This window comes from Theobroma cacao, chromosome 6, assembly GCF_000208745.1.
Source record: "Theobroma cacao cultivar B97-61/B2 chromosome 6, Criollo_cocoa_genome_V2, whole genome shotgun sequence".
Lineage (NCBI taxonomy): Eukaryota > Viridiplantae > Streptophyta > Magnoliopsida > Malvales > Malvaceae > Theobroma > Theobroma cacao.
In genome coordinates, this window is record NC_030855.1 from 20603987 (window position 1) to 20620545 (window position 16559).

Here is a 16559-nt window from a genome sequence, read left to right on the forward strand (position 1 = left end):
AGTTTTGCCATACTGTGAAGCGTTTCCTCTTAACCCCTATGCGTTAAAGAAATCTTGATTTTCCGTTTATTCAAGGTTACACTGACATTTCACGCACACGAAACCAACCCACTTGAGACATTTTTCTGGGTTGATTGTTTGCCAAGCTTTCAACATCTCTCTCTTGAGTCCAATGTGCGTGTACATGGAGATGCAATGTAAAATATATACTATTTGGTATAAAATCCAATCCACTAATATATGACCAGATATCATTTTCAAAGCATCGAATCCAAAATTATTACTTAAGGTACATATAAAGCTGTCTACATATAACCCTAACCAGCAAGCATTGGCAAGCTTCATCAGCGAAAATTAAACAAAATTACATTTAAGCCTCCTCGCTATAAATATAGCTGAATAAGCTCATCACTAACCACAGAAGGAGAAAGAACACCTAAATCTGTAAAGAGTAGAGTAAGATATTGAGGAGGAGTGTAATCTCGAGCAGATGTCTCAACCTCAACCTTGGATGGGATTGGTACCCCAAAATCAATGGGGCGTAAGGCTGGGCCCATATCCTTTTGGTCCAACGGATAAAGACGGGCAAACTGCAAAGAAAAACAACATAAGTAACTACGCCAGTCGCTAGTCTCAACTTCCATTCTAAAATTTTCTTTCTTAGGTTTGTGCATATGTAGGATAATTTCCATGTTCAGATACCTATGAAAAGGGAAAAAAAAAAAGCAGCTGTAATTACCTTGTAGCTTTCAGCAGCCACATAAACAGGTTTGTTCATGCTATGTGCCACTAATGCAATCTGGTATGTCCCCATCATATTTATGATACCCCCACTTTCAACTACTCCGTCAGCCCCAACAAATACCATGTCAACCTCATCCATGGTATATGCCACAGCAGAGTCTATTAGAAGCTTTACAGGAACATCAAGCTTGGCCAGCTCATTAGATAATCGTAATCCTGTTCTGTCTGGCCTTCCTTCTGTATTAAAAGAAAATGAAGAGGTAAGATGCACTCTGTCATAAACACACATCTGATATGAAATAAAAAATTGAGTCACTTGTCAGAAATAGAACATATGCGTAAAATTGAAAAGGACTAGACTCCTTATTTGATGACAGAACATTGATTTAGACCAGTTAAGAAATACATATATCAATGCAGATGACAAGACAGTTAGAAAGCAGAACCTGTGCAGAAAACTCGAAAGAGTTTCTTGTTTTGGGCTGCTGTCTTCAATACTTCTAGAACAACTCTGGAGAAACCATGTACCAAAATGGTACAACCATCAAATATGAAATCTTGACTAAGCATTGCAATAATCCTGCGTGCCTGCAATGTTTGGCAATAATGTCTTTCAAATGGAGATGCTTGAAATATTACTGTAAAATTAGCATTAGTTAAGCAGTTACTTTAAAAGCCACAAATTATACAAAATACCTTACAAGATATTTCCCCAAACTTCTCTGCACGTTCAATCAGGCGAGACTTCGCTGAATTAAAATCCTCATACTCTAAAGCTGATGTTCTGGTTACATATCGCATGAAGAGATCACAACCTGCTGTCAAAGAGATAGAGGTTGTGTCCCATGACTGGAAAGAAAACATATGCTTAAGGGTAAGCCAAATCAGAAAGCGAAGCAACATTATTTTACAAACAGCAAACTAACAAATAAAGAGTGGATAGCAATTCATTTTTCTCGAAGGATTTCATCAGATGCAAACCAACCATAACACGGCATTGACTGGGATAAGCCCTCTGATTTCCGAATCTCTATAAACAGAATTCCTCACCCAAAGTATTCCAATAAAAAATGTCCTATTCCTACCAAATTCACATCTAATGAATCTAAAATTACTGCCTCGACATTTTGATTATAAAAACTTTTATGCCATTAAAACGCATCACTTCCTTTTATTACAATCACATTCAATTTTAGAAAAGAGGGTGAGACTTCATATTGTTAAAATAGAACATGCATCTTACAAATATCTGAGGGCATGCCATATAACATAAGGATAACTCATAAAAATAAGAGTATTGTCATTACATATGGACAAAAGCATCCTAACAGATTTACCATGCCACACCAATCCTTTCCTTCAACACCTTCTATCATCATGCTAAATACCTAATAAGTCATCCTTTAACCTTTTAATTAGCAATATCATTTCTCTTAAACATGCAAATGTTAAAGATCTAGCAATAGCATAAGAATTGCCTCCAAAGCACCATCCATTTACTTGGCACATGCACATTCTTAAAACCAAAAAGCCCCAGATATATCAGAACACTCCAAAGTACAAATGCATATTGCCAATGTTTACAAACACAGAGAGCGAAGCAGTTCCAATGGCTTTATATCATAGAAATCAGAGCAGCTTATACAATTGTAACCAGGGTGCCAATACTAGTCAATGTCCATGCGAAACTCAAGAAAAACTTTAAAGTAATACAAGAAATGCAGTATTATTAGGCCTTCACAGTCATAGAACCCAATAATACGGGCATTAGCATTACCATTAAATAGCCTTGCAAAACTGAGACTGCAAGGAAATTGTGGTTATGGGAAATTTCAGTGTCATAGCAATGTAGCAAACACTAGACATAGAAAACTAGAAAAGCACATCTTCTGCCTTTTTATAGCAATTATGAGCAAATGCAATCAGCCAGCTTTCATACACAATAACACAGAAAGCCTAATTGAAACTCTCATATCTTTTAGCTCAAAAACTTTCATGTGCCAGTGGATAAATTAATGTTGACTGTACCTCCATGAGGAACATAAATATACATATATTTCTCTAAAGATCCTAATGTACACATTGAAAATGAACTAAAATTTGCCACTAAAAGATTAATAAAATTATGGTAAAACCGTTGTAATTTAAATTATTTAAACGAGGAAAATTAAACTAAATTTTACTATTTCACTAAGTATCACCATATAATATATAGGTCATAATCGAAAGAATAAAAATTCACTAACTTAAAAAAGAAAGCATTTTATTAATTTAAAATAAAAACCAAAAGCCTCACTTTAAGCGAATCAGAAGCCTTTTTAAGCTCAATTTCAAGCTCCATCATGGTAGTAGCTTGGCTAGCCCTAATAACCGCCGCGAGGGCGAAAATAGCCGCGACGGCCTCCGCCAAATCCGGCTGCTTCCTCCAGCTATTGAACTCATCAATAACACTAAACGCCTTCCCGCCTCCTCCTCCTCCGTCTTCATCGGTCGCGGCGGCTCTTCCATCAATTCCCGACGATTCCTCATCGTCGGTGTGGCTGCCGACGGCGGCCTGGGCCTGGGCTAGCCAATCGCTAGTTACGACAGCGTGGTGGGCAGCACGGGTCTGGTAATAGGCAGAAATGTTGGATTTAGGGTTTTGGAGAGATTCGGCCATGGAAGGAGGCGGAGATGAGAGAAAGAGGGATTCGGGATTTGGCGGAACGCTGTCGTTTTGTTGTTGTTGCTGTCTGTCGAGAATGAAAGAAGGCGATCTCCACCACATTTATTAAATTTTGTGTGCTTGGTGAGTACGTGTGTGTCTTTTTTACTTTTAAGGGTTTTTTTTTTTTGGTGTGTGTATTTGTGTCTGGGAGTATCACTTTCTCGGGAAAATTTTAAGGAAAGTGAGCGAGTGAAAAAAGAACAAGGTAAGGTTCCCGGCGGCGGTTGTGAGGGAGATTCTGATTATGTGCCTGCTTAAGGAATCAGAAAAAACGATGTCGTAGGGGGAAAAGGCTGCAGCCTTTTATATACTTAAATTAATAAAATATAGCCTCAATAATTTTATTGTTTAATTGCTTTCTTTTTGCTTGGTCGGCAAGCATGAAATAAGAATTAGATATGACTATTAAGTCAAAGTTAAAAAAGATTGTGAAATAGTAATGTCTATACAACCCAATAGTGAAGGATATATTTTTACTTTATTTAAAGAATTATATTTAAATTCCTCTGTAATCTTTCTTAATAAGTTTATCTTTTTCAAATAAGAAAATAGTGTTTCGAAAGATAATTAGGAGATTATCGTTAATTAATACCAAATGTGGAAGAATAATCAACACTTTATACATAATAAACATATGAATAAGAATTAATTACAGCTTTGCTTTATAGTACTTCTATTGGCTTCACCAATTTCACATTTTACAGTTGATAAGACTATACACTACAAAAAGGCCCATGATGAGGGAATGGTCAATATGGGGCTCCACCACCATTGCTAAAACATCTTCTCCTAAACTAATTCCACATTTTGATTGCTTTCTCTTCACCTGTTCATGCAAACACATGGAAATTTTGTGAGCAAAACTTCAAAACAAAGAGATCTCTTCTAACTATAATTAATAATAGTTGTATTAGTAATTTAGTACCAAATTTACCTCAGCAATAAGGCGGCCAAATTTGTCTACAATCTTGAATGTTGAAGACTTGCCTGCGCAGCTTTCAATCCGATAATAATGACATTGTTGATCTTTATCTAACCAAACAATAGCGTCACAGAGCGAGTCCCCTCCTAATATCCCGAAGCTTTTTCTAACTCGAAAAGCTGGCCTTTTATCTTCATCGTTAACTGTTCCATCGGATGATCTATACCCTTCCCAGAACCTAACCAGCTTAAATTTCTGCAACAAGAACAAGCGGCTTCCATATTATATATAGTTTGTATAGGAACCAAGTGCAACTTTTGAAATGATGCTGACAAAATTTGCTTTCCTTACCTTTCTCCGTATGGTGAATAACACTTTGCCGGTTAAATCCATGAGGTAAACTTCATCGCTGCACTTGCAATTGTAGTTATCGACACGGTAAACAATCTGGCCGTTTGAATCAAATACAGTGCAGCCTTTGCTGCTCAGTATCAGAGATTTCATCCAAATAGTGAAAGTTTCTTGCTTGGACGTGAAAGGAACGGGGACAAGAGAAGCATGTGGGACTTGGGGATGGATTTTTGCCATCTGAAAGAATGTTTGGATTTTCTGTCTAAGACCTCGGGAGGTTTTATACACATTTTTTAGTGCTATTTTGTGGGGTACTGAAGAAGCCAGAATATTAATTAGCAGACTCATGCGTGCTTGATAACCACTGGAGGGATTACCTAGATAATTTAAAAAAGGGTATCTTTCTTATTATATGAATTTCTATTAATTAACATCCAATAAATCAACTGCATTAATTTCAGAGATTAAGTGATAAGCTGATATGGAGTATTATGTATGATTTGGGTTTTATTTCTTGACTTGTTCTTTAAGCATTAAGAGATAAAGGTTTTAAAAATGTGATCGTTAGTAGTATAATATTGCAGAATGTTTATATGTCTATCATCAATCTGTAATTTATTCTTTGAACCTTATCGTTTCAGTGACTCCGTACGTCGGATGGGCTTTACTGGGAAAACATGCAGCTTAAGTCAGACCACCACCTTAAGCTAGCTAGATCATCAAATCAAACCAAGGTGTGCGTAACACCTCACTCAGCATTTACAACACAATGTGTCGTACTAATGCGGCTTTCGCAATCAGTTTATCTGATAGTGCAAAACAGTAGGATCTTTGTCTGAATTCCTGTGTGCTTTTCATTTTGATAATGATAAAAACTCATGCTCATGCTTTAATCGTGGTTTTTCGCTATCAGAAATGACGCATCATCGTCTACAGTACTTTATTAATTAAGCCTACAATTGGTTCAGAAAGCTTGAACCGTAACTACTACATATATATATATATATATATATATATATATATATATGTGTGTGTGCGGTTATTATGATTGGAAATGCGATAAGGAATTGCTCATCGCCCGTTGTTAAGCATGAGGTCAGAATTTAAAGATAATAAACATATATTTATTACAACATTATACCTCATGAGTCGTTTACCAATCATAGACCTCAAGTTTTGATGGAGTTCTCTCTCAAATTAATATTCATGAATAAACTTCCGTATGGTACTTTTAATTTCCCGAGCATGAGGTTTGAATAAAATCCAGAGGCCGGCCTCGAGTGAAGTCTAATAATGGTGGCAACTAGCAAACAGGTTCTGGATGGAATAAGGTCTCATCCCAGTTTCCCAATCCAAGCCAGTCCTTTTCGTAATTAGGATATACATGGGCCTCCCCCGAAAGGGGAAGTTAGTTAGCTGACCAGACAAATTAAATATAATTTTGGCCAGTTGGCTCTTCCAATCTCAAGCTTGCATTGCATGGTTGGAAAAACATGAGGAACTGAAGTTCTCTGACACAGGAAATTTCCAAGGCATTTCTAGGAAGGTTATCTGATCATCTCCAACTCTTGATATGTATCTCAAATGCTTAACTCACGTTTCATATAATAAAAAAGTATAGATATGAATCCACCACAAGCGATCATTTTCTAGTATTTTTAACTAGGTGGTCCAATAATATCTGATATATAATTAATTGGTCAAAACACTAAACAAATCTCTATATTTGTATATTTTGTTCAATTTAATTCATATACTCAAAATGAAAATAATTTAATCTTTTAATTTTAAAAATTATTTCAATTTAATCTCTCTCCCTAACAGTATCTAATTTTTTTGTTAAAAAGATAACGTCAGCACTAACATCAATGACGATATGACATATTTTTGATGACGTGGAACCCATATAATGACATAGCATGTCACGTGGCATCGATATGATGACATGATAGTACCATGTAGCACTAATATGATGACGTGGTAATGTTGACATGCACTAATATGATAACGTGGAAATATTGGAGTGTCAGTGTCAAGTAGCAAATCTCAAAAAAAAATTTTAAAAAAATTTGTGTTACGTCATATGGACTAAATTAAATAAAAATATATAATACAGGAACTAAATTTAACAAATTTGAGAAATTGAGGGACTAAATTAAAAAACATATTTGAAAAATACATATATTTAAGTAGATGATAGATATATTTATTAATAAGTCAAATATTTAAGTGTAAAAAAATTTATGAAGTAAAAAAATATATAAATATTTTCTTACTTGATTATTTGATTGTAGAATATGTACATTAATTTATCTTCTTTGTAAAAGTTAAGTTTAAATTCTCTTTCTATAAAAAAAAATTTATACCTAAAGTCAAATTTAGATGAATAACTTACATTATGTTGGAATAAAATAATATAAAAGACTAAATAATTTTTCTTTATTATAATAGTAAAAAAATTTAAATTTTGTTTGATTTAATTTTTAATTTGAGCCAAATTCAAATTAACAAAATAGGTTAATTTAGTTTTCTTTAAAAAAATGAAGAAAGGAGATATAGAGTTAGCAATGATTATAAAAATAATTCTTTATTCTGACTTGCTTAATTTAAGCATGACAAACCTTTTATTACAACTATAGAATCTGAGTTGCTCCACCTTTCAATGTTTTATTTATTTTTTATGTTTTTATTTTGTTTAATATTTCAGATTATTTTTTTTAGGTTGAAATTTTCTGGATTAAAGACTGCATTTATGGTTGATAGAGTTAAATATAATTGTAAATATTTGTACCATTTTATTTTGTATTTACAAATTTTTTATAGATCCAAATTAATAATCTAAATTTAAATTTAGTAGAATTGATTGTGATATTTGAATTTAAATAAAATCGTTTTATAAGAAACTTTGAATAAATTTAAATAAAAGGCAAATTGGGTAGAGATTGAATAATTCCAAAACAATGGGTATTTGTAAATTGTGAAAATTGTAACTAAATCAATCTATTTTGCTGATTTCAGTTTAACTCGAGTTAAAAATTAAATCAAATAAATTTTAAATTTTTATACTATTATAAATAGAAGAAAAAAGAATTTATTTAGTCATTTTTTATTATCTTATTTCAACATAATGCAAATTATTCATCAAAATTTGACTTTAAGTATGAAATTTTTTTTAAATTTTTTATAGAAAGAGAATTCAAACTTAATTTTTGTAAAAAAAGATAAATTAATATACATATTTTAGAATCAAACAATCAAGTAAGAAAATATTTATTTATATTTTTTAACATCATAAATCTTTTAAACTTAAATATTTGATTTATTAATAAATATATTTATCATCTACTTAATTATTTGTATTTTTAATTTTTTTTTCAATTTAGTTTATCAACATCTTAATTTAGTCCCTATGATGTGGCACAAAAAAAATTTTTGAAAATTTTTTGATTTGCCACGTGACACTGACACCTCAGTATGTTAGTGCAACACCAGCACATCGATGTCATGTGGCACGTTACGTCATCATGTGGGTGCCACATCATCAAAATATGCCATATCATCATTAATGTCAGTGTCGATGTCATCCTTTTTAGCGACAATTAATGCCGTTAAGGAAAGAGACTAAATTGAAATAATTTTCAAAATTAAAGAATTAAATTGCTTCAATTTCGAGTATAGAGATTAAATTGAATAAAATGTATAGGTACAGGGACTTGTTGGGTGTTTTGACCTAATTAATTTTCCATAATCTTTAATGATCAAGGTCTTTTAATTTTTCCACTAAAAAATGGAAAGAAAAACGTTTTCCATTCCATGTAAACTCCTCCATTACTCTCACTTATTAGTTATTTGTTAATTTTATCCATAAATTTATATTTTTAACTAAATAATTATTTAAGGAAAAAAATATGACTTTGTTGTTGTAAGTAAGGTACAATTCTTATCAAGAAATTTAATATTACAAAATTCAAGTTAATATTTGTGGATTTACGTTTCATCATATACTAATCTTTTTCTTTAAGATAAAATGTTAGAATTTTCTATTATGTGGGCTTTTATTAATTGGTAATTTTGGTTTTATAAAACAGATGAATAGTTTAGCCTTATTGTGAGATAAAGCATAAGAGCCCAATTAATAGTAAAGTCATTGGTTAATGATGGGCTTTGCACATCTAATTAGGTTAGTGTGGTTTGGCAGTTGTGTAGGCCTTGGTTCAATACGTCTTAAATGGAGAGGTTTGTATTAGGGTTTTGTTTATTATATATATATATGGCTAGGTCCCTTCTCCCCTTCTAACCTAACGGTATCTACCCATTGAGAGCTACCACAAACAATAGAGAAGCGCAAAGAGGAAGATTTAGCCTTGATTAGGAATTTTTTATTTTTTCGCTGCGAACAATGGCTAGCTCTATGAATTAAAAAGTACTCAATAAATAGTTGATGCTTTTGGTATTCTAATATTCACACATGGATCTAAGGATTCAACTTACATGTGATATCAGAGCAACTTATGTGAAATTAAAACCTAACAAAATTTAAGAATTTAATGTATTTATTTTGTAAAATTGTATGTTGGGGCATACATAGTTTTTGTGTTGGAAATTTATTTTTCGATTATTGTTTATGGACACAAGGTTGGGGCTTTTATTCCTTATGATGCATAGATTAATTTTGTATAAATTTTTTTAACTCATACTGTAGATATAGGAATTAGATAGTAAGTTTTGGATTTGAATATAAAATCCAATATCTAGTTCTTAATTAATCATTTATATTTTATGTGTTTTAATTCAAATTGGACTTTTAAAAATCAACTTACATATGTTATAAAGTTAATTTCTAAGTTTAATTACATAAAATATTAGTGTATTACAACCAATTTTAAAGAAAACTTAAAACTGGTTAAGAATGGGTTTTCAAAATTAATTATCTTGATTAATTGATCTTGGGTTTGTTGTTTTTGATTAGTTTTAATGCATGGGCATAATAAAACAAAGTCTTAGTTGAAATTTAAAAAGATCAATTTCATCAAAATACTTAAAAAGTCAAGAATTAAAGAGAAATTAGCATAAAGACCCAAATGGGTCAAATTTGATCTAATTGGGTTAGATTTGACCCAATTCGAAGTTGAAGAAATAAAAAAATTCTATTGGGTAGCGAAGCCCACTCTCAAGTGTGGAGTGTGAGGCACGTGGGGCCCATTAGGTCCATGATTTTCGAAGTATTTTTTGACGGTACATCTCCACTTGTCCAACTCTACATGTTGTACTATTTTTTTGAATTTTGAATACACGTTTAATATTTATTTAATTTTATGTGCATTTAATTAATTATTCTGAATATTTTGGATGAGATATTTTTAGAATGCATGTGATAGAAAATAAATATGCATATGTTTGAGTTGAATGGCTAGATGTACTCTCCTTATATTAGTCTCTAAATTTGTATACTCTCATATTGAAATTATATACATAATTTAGAGAATATATTTTATTTATTTAAAAAAATTTTAAAAAAAAGGGTTCAAGACCATAAGTTTTATTGCAACGAATACTATTTGGGACCAAATAAGATACATCCAGGCTTAGTATCTCAGCATGAATGGTTCATTGGATATATTGGGTTAAGTATGCAAATTAAAGAATTTAGGCAAATAATTAATTCCCGGTTTAAGAAATTTTTTTTTTACCTTGTGTGGTAACAAGTATTTTGTTACCTTTATTGATGATTTCTCTTATTATGGTTACCTTTACTTAATAGATAAAAAATCTAATGCTTATGAAAAATTCAAAATTTTCAAAACTAAGGTAGAGAAATAATTAGGGAAAGTTATCAAAATTGTTAGGTCTGACTGACGAGGTGAGTATCATGGTAAACGTGGTACAATTGGACAACACATGAGACCGTTTGCCAAACATTTACAAGAGTGTGGAATTATTGCCCAATATACCATGTCTGGTAGTCTTGAACAAAATGGTGTGGCCAAAAGGCAAAATCGCATCTTAAAGGAACTGATGAGGAGTATGATAATTAAGACTAAACTTCTCGATTTCCTTTAGGGTAAAGCCATTAAAACTACTTTGTACGTTTTTAATAGAGTGCCTAGTAAGTCTATTCATACAACACCTTTTGAGTTGTGGACCAATAGGAAACCCAGTTTGAACCATTTTCGAGTTTGGGGATGTCCTACAGAAGTTAGAATTTATAATCCTTCTAAAAGAAAGATTGAACCCAGAACTACTCGTTGCTACTTCATAGGTTACCCAGACCATTCTAAAGAATATAAGTTCTTTTGCTCTACATGTGGAACTAAAGTTATAGAATCACAAGTGGCAAAATTTCTAGAGTTGGATGTTGCTGATAAGGTTATGATTGAAGTTGTTGATGGTAGTGAGCCTATCAGACATGTAATCATTCTTTTACTAATTTTACAAGATAGTATAGTACTTGTGGTTGTTGAGAAAGGATTTTGGGCAACATGTTGTAAATCTTCCTCCTCAAGATCCTGTTTTTACTCCTATTGATATTCATCCTATTCAGGAAAATGAGGTTGAAGTGCCCTTAAAGAGATCTTTTAGGCAAAGAAAGTCTATTATTCTTAATAATTGTATGATTTTTCTTAGAGAGAGTGATTATGATATTAATCATGTGGTGGACCCTTGGACTTTTAGTGATGCCATTAATAGTCCCTAGTGTGCTATGTGGATGGACGCAATGAAAAATGAGATGAGTTCTATGGCTCAAAATGGTGTTTGGAAGCTAGTTGAACTTCCAAAGGGATGTAGGCCAATTGGTTGCAAATGAGTGTATAAAACCAAGAAAGATTCTAAAGGAAAATTTGAGAGGTTTAAAGCTAAGTTGGTGGCAAAAGGATTTACTCAAAAAAAGGGAGTAGATTATAAGGAAACTTTTTCACTAGTGTCTTTCAAGGATTCTTTTAGAATCATCATGGCCTCAGTAGCACATTTTGATTTAGAGCTTCATCAAATGAATGTGAAGACAGCCTTCTTGAATGGTAACCTTGAATAGGAGGTTTATATGGTTTAACCTAAAATATTTTAGGAATTAGGGAGTGAAAATTTGGTATGTAGACTTAAGAAGTCCATTTATGGTCTGAAGCAAGCTTCTAGACAATGGTATTTAACGTTTAATGAGATAGTTACTTCCATGGGTTTTAAGGAAAATAAAATTGATCAATGCATATACCTTAAGATTAATGGGAGTAAGTTCATTTTTCTTATGTTGTATGTGGATGATATCTTATTAGCTACTAATGATGTTGGATTGCTGCATGAAACTAAGCAGTCATTATCCAAGACTTTCAACATGAAAGATCTTAGTGATGCCTCATTTGTACTTGGGATTGAGATATGCAAAGATAGGTTTCAAAATTTATTGGGGCTTCCTTAAGGGCATACATTGATCGTGTGCTAAGTAGATTCAACATGCAAAATTGTAAAGTTAGGGATGCACCTATTGTGAAAGATGATAAGTTTAAGCTTAGTTAATGTCCAAAAAATGATTTGGAGAGAGAATCTATGAAAAACATACCCTATTCTAGTGCAGTTGGAAGCCTTATGTACGCATAAGTTTGCACTAGACCAGACATAGCTTTTGCAGTGGGGATTTTTGGCAGACATCTTGCTAATCCTAGTCTGGATCATTAGGTTGTTGCTAAGAAAGTGATAAGATATTTACAAAAGATGAAGGATTATATGCTGGTATACAAAAAGGTGTACAACCTTGAGATTATTAGCTATGCAGATTCTAACTTCACTGGTTGTCAAGACGACATGAAGTCCACCTCAGGGTATATTTTTATGTTAGCTAAAGGAGTTGTTTCTTGGAAATGTATTAAGCAAACGCTCTTAGCTTCCTCTATTATGCAAGCTAAGTTTGTTGCTTGTTATGGGCCTGCCATGCATGCTATTTGGCTTAAAAATCTTATTTCTGGATTTTGTATTGTTGATTCCATCTTTAGATCTCTTAAAATTTATTGTGATAATAGGTCTGCTATGTTGTTCACTAAGAACAACAAAAACACTAGTGGGTCCAAACATTTGGAGATAAAATATATGAAGGTTAGTGATTTTGTTAAAAATGGTGACATTGTTGTTGAGCACATTGACACTGATAACATGTTGGCTGATCCTTTCACTAAGGGATTAAAACCTACAGTTTTTAATAGACATGTTGAAAGCATGGGTATTTTAGGATCTTTTGATGTACTTGGTTGATGGGAGTATGTTATTTATATAACTATCACATCATGGTTTACATTTAGTTGTGACGAGACCTTTTTTACTTGTTTTAAACATTCATGAGATGTTAATTTTATATTTGTTGATGATCATCATTAATTGATAATCCATGCTATTATTTGGTAATATTTGTACATGTACATCTAATTGCTATTTTGCATATATGCTTTATGAAATCTTGAGATTGGTGTCTATCTCAAGAGTAACTATATTAATATGTCTCATGAATGATACTAGCAAGAAACCTCGAGGATAAGTGGTGTAACACCTCATACCTTCGTATAGCAGTCAATGTAACCGTCTCGGTAAGATGAAGGAATAATTGATGCAAATTTAAGTGTCGAAAAGCGGTTACGGACGAAAAGAATATTTTAAAATAAAATATTATTTTATAAATAAAATAATATTAAATATTAATATTTTATTAATTACGAAGATTAATCTGGAAGAAGGGTATACGACTAATTTAAGTGAGGGAGAAGAAGTAAGGATGGATTGTGAAGAAAAACGACAGTAATTATACCGCATGATTTTATTAAGCAAGCTAACACGGGTAGTAAATATTTAAATATTATGGTGACACCGCGTTGAAATGCGACTTCGATATTTTAGTTGTACACGTGTAAGAGAAGAAAGATAGAAAGAAATTAAAATTTTTACATGTGTCAGAAGGATAGAATTTTAAAATACGAACATTGGTGGGTTGTGTATCAAATAAAATGAAGTTGAGAATTTATATATAAATTTTATTATTTTGAAGAAATAAAATAAATAAATAAATAATAAAACAAATGATAAAATAACAAAGAAATAAAAAGGAATTGGGAGTGAAATGAGAGAGATGATGAAGAAAAGATGTTGGAAAGGCCGACCAAATAAGCAAAAGGGAAGTCAAACAAAAATTTTTTTTTTTATGTGAAGTGGGCAGCAAAATAATGGAAGGCACAATAGAGGTAGGGGAAAGCCACATGGAACAAAGAAAAGAAAGAAGAAAAAAGACAAAAAAAAGAGAAGAATGTAGGGGGGCCAGCCACAAATGAAAGAAAGAATGAGAAGAGAAATGAATTAAAATAAATAAAGGAGGGGACATGATAAGAGGCTTGTCATGTCCGGTTTCCTTCCCCACCATTTCATCCATTAAATGGCCTTTTAGTAGCATTATTTGTCCTCCATTCAGCCAGGTAAGGAAAGAAAGAAAAAGAAAAGAAAAAGCCGAGTGGTGAGGAAAAGAAAGGAAAGAAAAAAAATGAGAATGAGTTGAGTTTGAGGGGGCTGATTTCTGCCATTTTAAAGAGGAGAAGAGAGTTGGTTTTGCTACCATTTTAAGGGAGAGAAAGAGCCGATTTTGAGGAGAAAGGAGCAACTTTGGTTGTCGATTTTGAGGAAAAAATGAGCAGCTTTGGTTGTCGATTTTGAGGGAGAAAAGAGGAGCTTTGTGTTACCGATTTTGAGGGAGAAAAGAGCAGCTTTCGCTATCAATTTTGAAGGAGAAAAGAGCAGCTTTGTGTTGCCAATTTTGAGAGAGAAAAGAAAGAAACTTGTTGTTGGTTTGAGAGAAAGAAAGGAAGGAAATGGCTATTGATTTTGAGAGGAAGACATGAAAGAATTGCTGCCGGCATAAAAGAGAAGAAAAGATAAAGAAAGAAAGGTCGAAGAAAATAACGAGCGACCAGTAAGAAAGAATAGCAAGATACACGCACGAACCAATAGCAAAGTAACGTCTCACTATTGTGAGGTGAGTGGGTGCTAAATTTCAAAAACTATATCCCAATAAATATATTATATATGTTACATTTGATAGTTGACGAAATTGTGAAAAGCATGAGTTGGTAGAAAGTCTTAGGTTGTTTTTGATTGCAATCAAGGATTTTAAATTCGTTTTTTTTTCTATATTATATATAAGTATATATCTACATGCTTTTAATTACTAGGAAACAAACCTTTGACTGGCTTTTCACTTCAAAATCATACCTTGCAAGCTTGTGTGATGTTTGGGCCAATGGTCATTAATTGATTCATGGGATTTGATTAAAAATTTATTAATTTCACTTAGCATGATGATTTGATGGATATGCCATGCTTTGAAATAAATTATGCATAACATTCAATTTATGATTATATTGCTTTTGATCTGTCATGTTTTGCAAATGCATTAAATTGCAATGATTTTCATTTTAACGTGATTGAGATACTTTGGGGTAAGACCTGTTACCACACCAGGTAAAGTGTGGTATCTGTGCACAAAGTAGTAATTGTTGAGTATCAATATTTGATTGTAAAAGGGGAACCTAAAGCCTCGATTCATATTAGGTGGCGTGGGCAGTTCCCACGAGTAGGTAAAAGGGGACCGGAAGCCCCGATTCATATTGTGTGGCGTGAACAGTTCCCACGAGTAGGTAAAGGGAGACCTGAAGCCCCGATTTATATATGGTGGTGTGGGCAGTTCCCACGAGTAGGTGATGATGTCTGAGAGAATAAGCCTAAGGGCTATACTAAACCTACCCGAGGATGATGCTCACTTGTGGATTTTTATTACACAATGCATAGCATTAACACTTGAAATTTACCATTGAATGGCAAGTGAAATTTACATATTTATTGATGATCAGTTATTTCGCTTTTTTTTTTTATGTTTAAGACTCTTCATTCTACACTGGCCATTGGATTTACTGTTGACTGAATATCAAAATTGAAAGATTTTTTTTTAGTACCTTAAATATAACCGTTTTCATATATGTTTACTTGTGATTTATTATTCTTAATACTTGCAAGGTACAAAAACAAAATCTCTTAGTTTAACGGAATATGTTTTCTACACCTACTTTTGATTTTATAAATATCTCATCTTTATGTTTGTTTTCCCTCATCGCCTGCTTATGGAGCCGATGATCACTGAATCTGTGAGACTCACACCCCTTTTATTTCTCCTTTTGCAAACAGAGAATTGGCCTAGCTTGAAATCATCAGTGCGTACAATCCACCGCAAATAGGTAAAGGCATCTCATAGCATTTTATCCGAGTCACTCCACTGTTAGAGGTCAAGTCGTAGCTCTTTGTTCATTAAGTTGTAAACAGATATTGATATTGATATAAGTAAATAATTGGAGATTGTGGATTTCAATGTATAAACTTGTGATTAAATGGTTTAAAGCTTAAATCGATTATTATGTTTATGGTTCAAGTCATGATATGAAAGTATTGTTTTAAGTATCAATATAGAATGGTGATTGTATGTAGTGAACTAATGGGCATTTCGAGAAAAGATTGTTCGGGACTTGGCAGGTCTTTCCCGGAGATCTCGAACGTCGGTAGCGATCAGAGAGGGGTTGTTACAAATAGGAGACATACAGGCATGTTGTTAATGCTAAATAGATTTCTCAACAGGGTTAGAAAAATCAGCAAGATAACCGACAATGAAAATAACACATTGAGATCATATTTGGATGTTATTTTCTTGCTACACAGCTACACTAAGATCCACTATCAATAAGATCACTAGTGCTTGTAACGATGGATTGGTCTTATGTCAATAAGTGGCATAATGACTATCATAATTCAATATTAGATGTTTTT

At 32.7% G+C, this 16559-nt stretch overlaps 2 protein-coding genes across 2 annotated transcripts; both read right to left on the reverse strand.

The window, feature by feature from the left end:
- LOC18596306 (translation initiation factor eIF-2B subunit alpha) lies at positions 220-3719 on the reverse strand. Its single transcript, XM_007024697.2, has 5 exons — positions 3041-3719; positions 1441-1593; positions 1191-1332; positions 740-981; positions 220-590 (listed from the first exon to the last, which is right to left on the reverse strand). Exons 1-5 carry the CDS (start codon positions 3509-3511, stop codon positions 384-386), a joined length of 1215 nt encoding a protein of 404 aa, XP_007024759.2. The 5' UTR covers positions 3512-3719; the 3' UTR covers positions 220-383.
- On the reverse strand, positions 4050-5052 carry LOC18596307 (protein LURP-one-related 11). Its single transcript, XM_007024698.2, has 3 exons — positions 4725-5052; positions 4386-4628; positions 4050-4277 (listed from the first exon to the last, which is right to left on the reverse strand). The coding sequence occupies exons 1-3, from the start codon at positions 4959-4961 to the stop codon at positions 4143-4145; spliced, it is 615 nt and encodes a 204-aa protein (XP_007024760.2). The 5' UTR covers positions 4962-5052; the 3' UTR covers positions 4050-4142.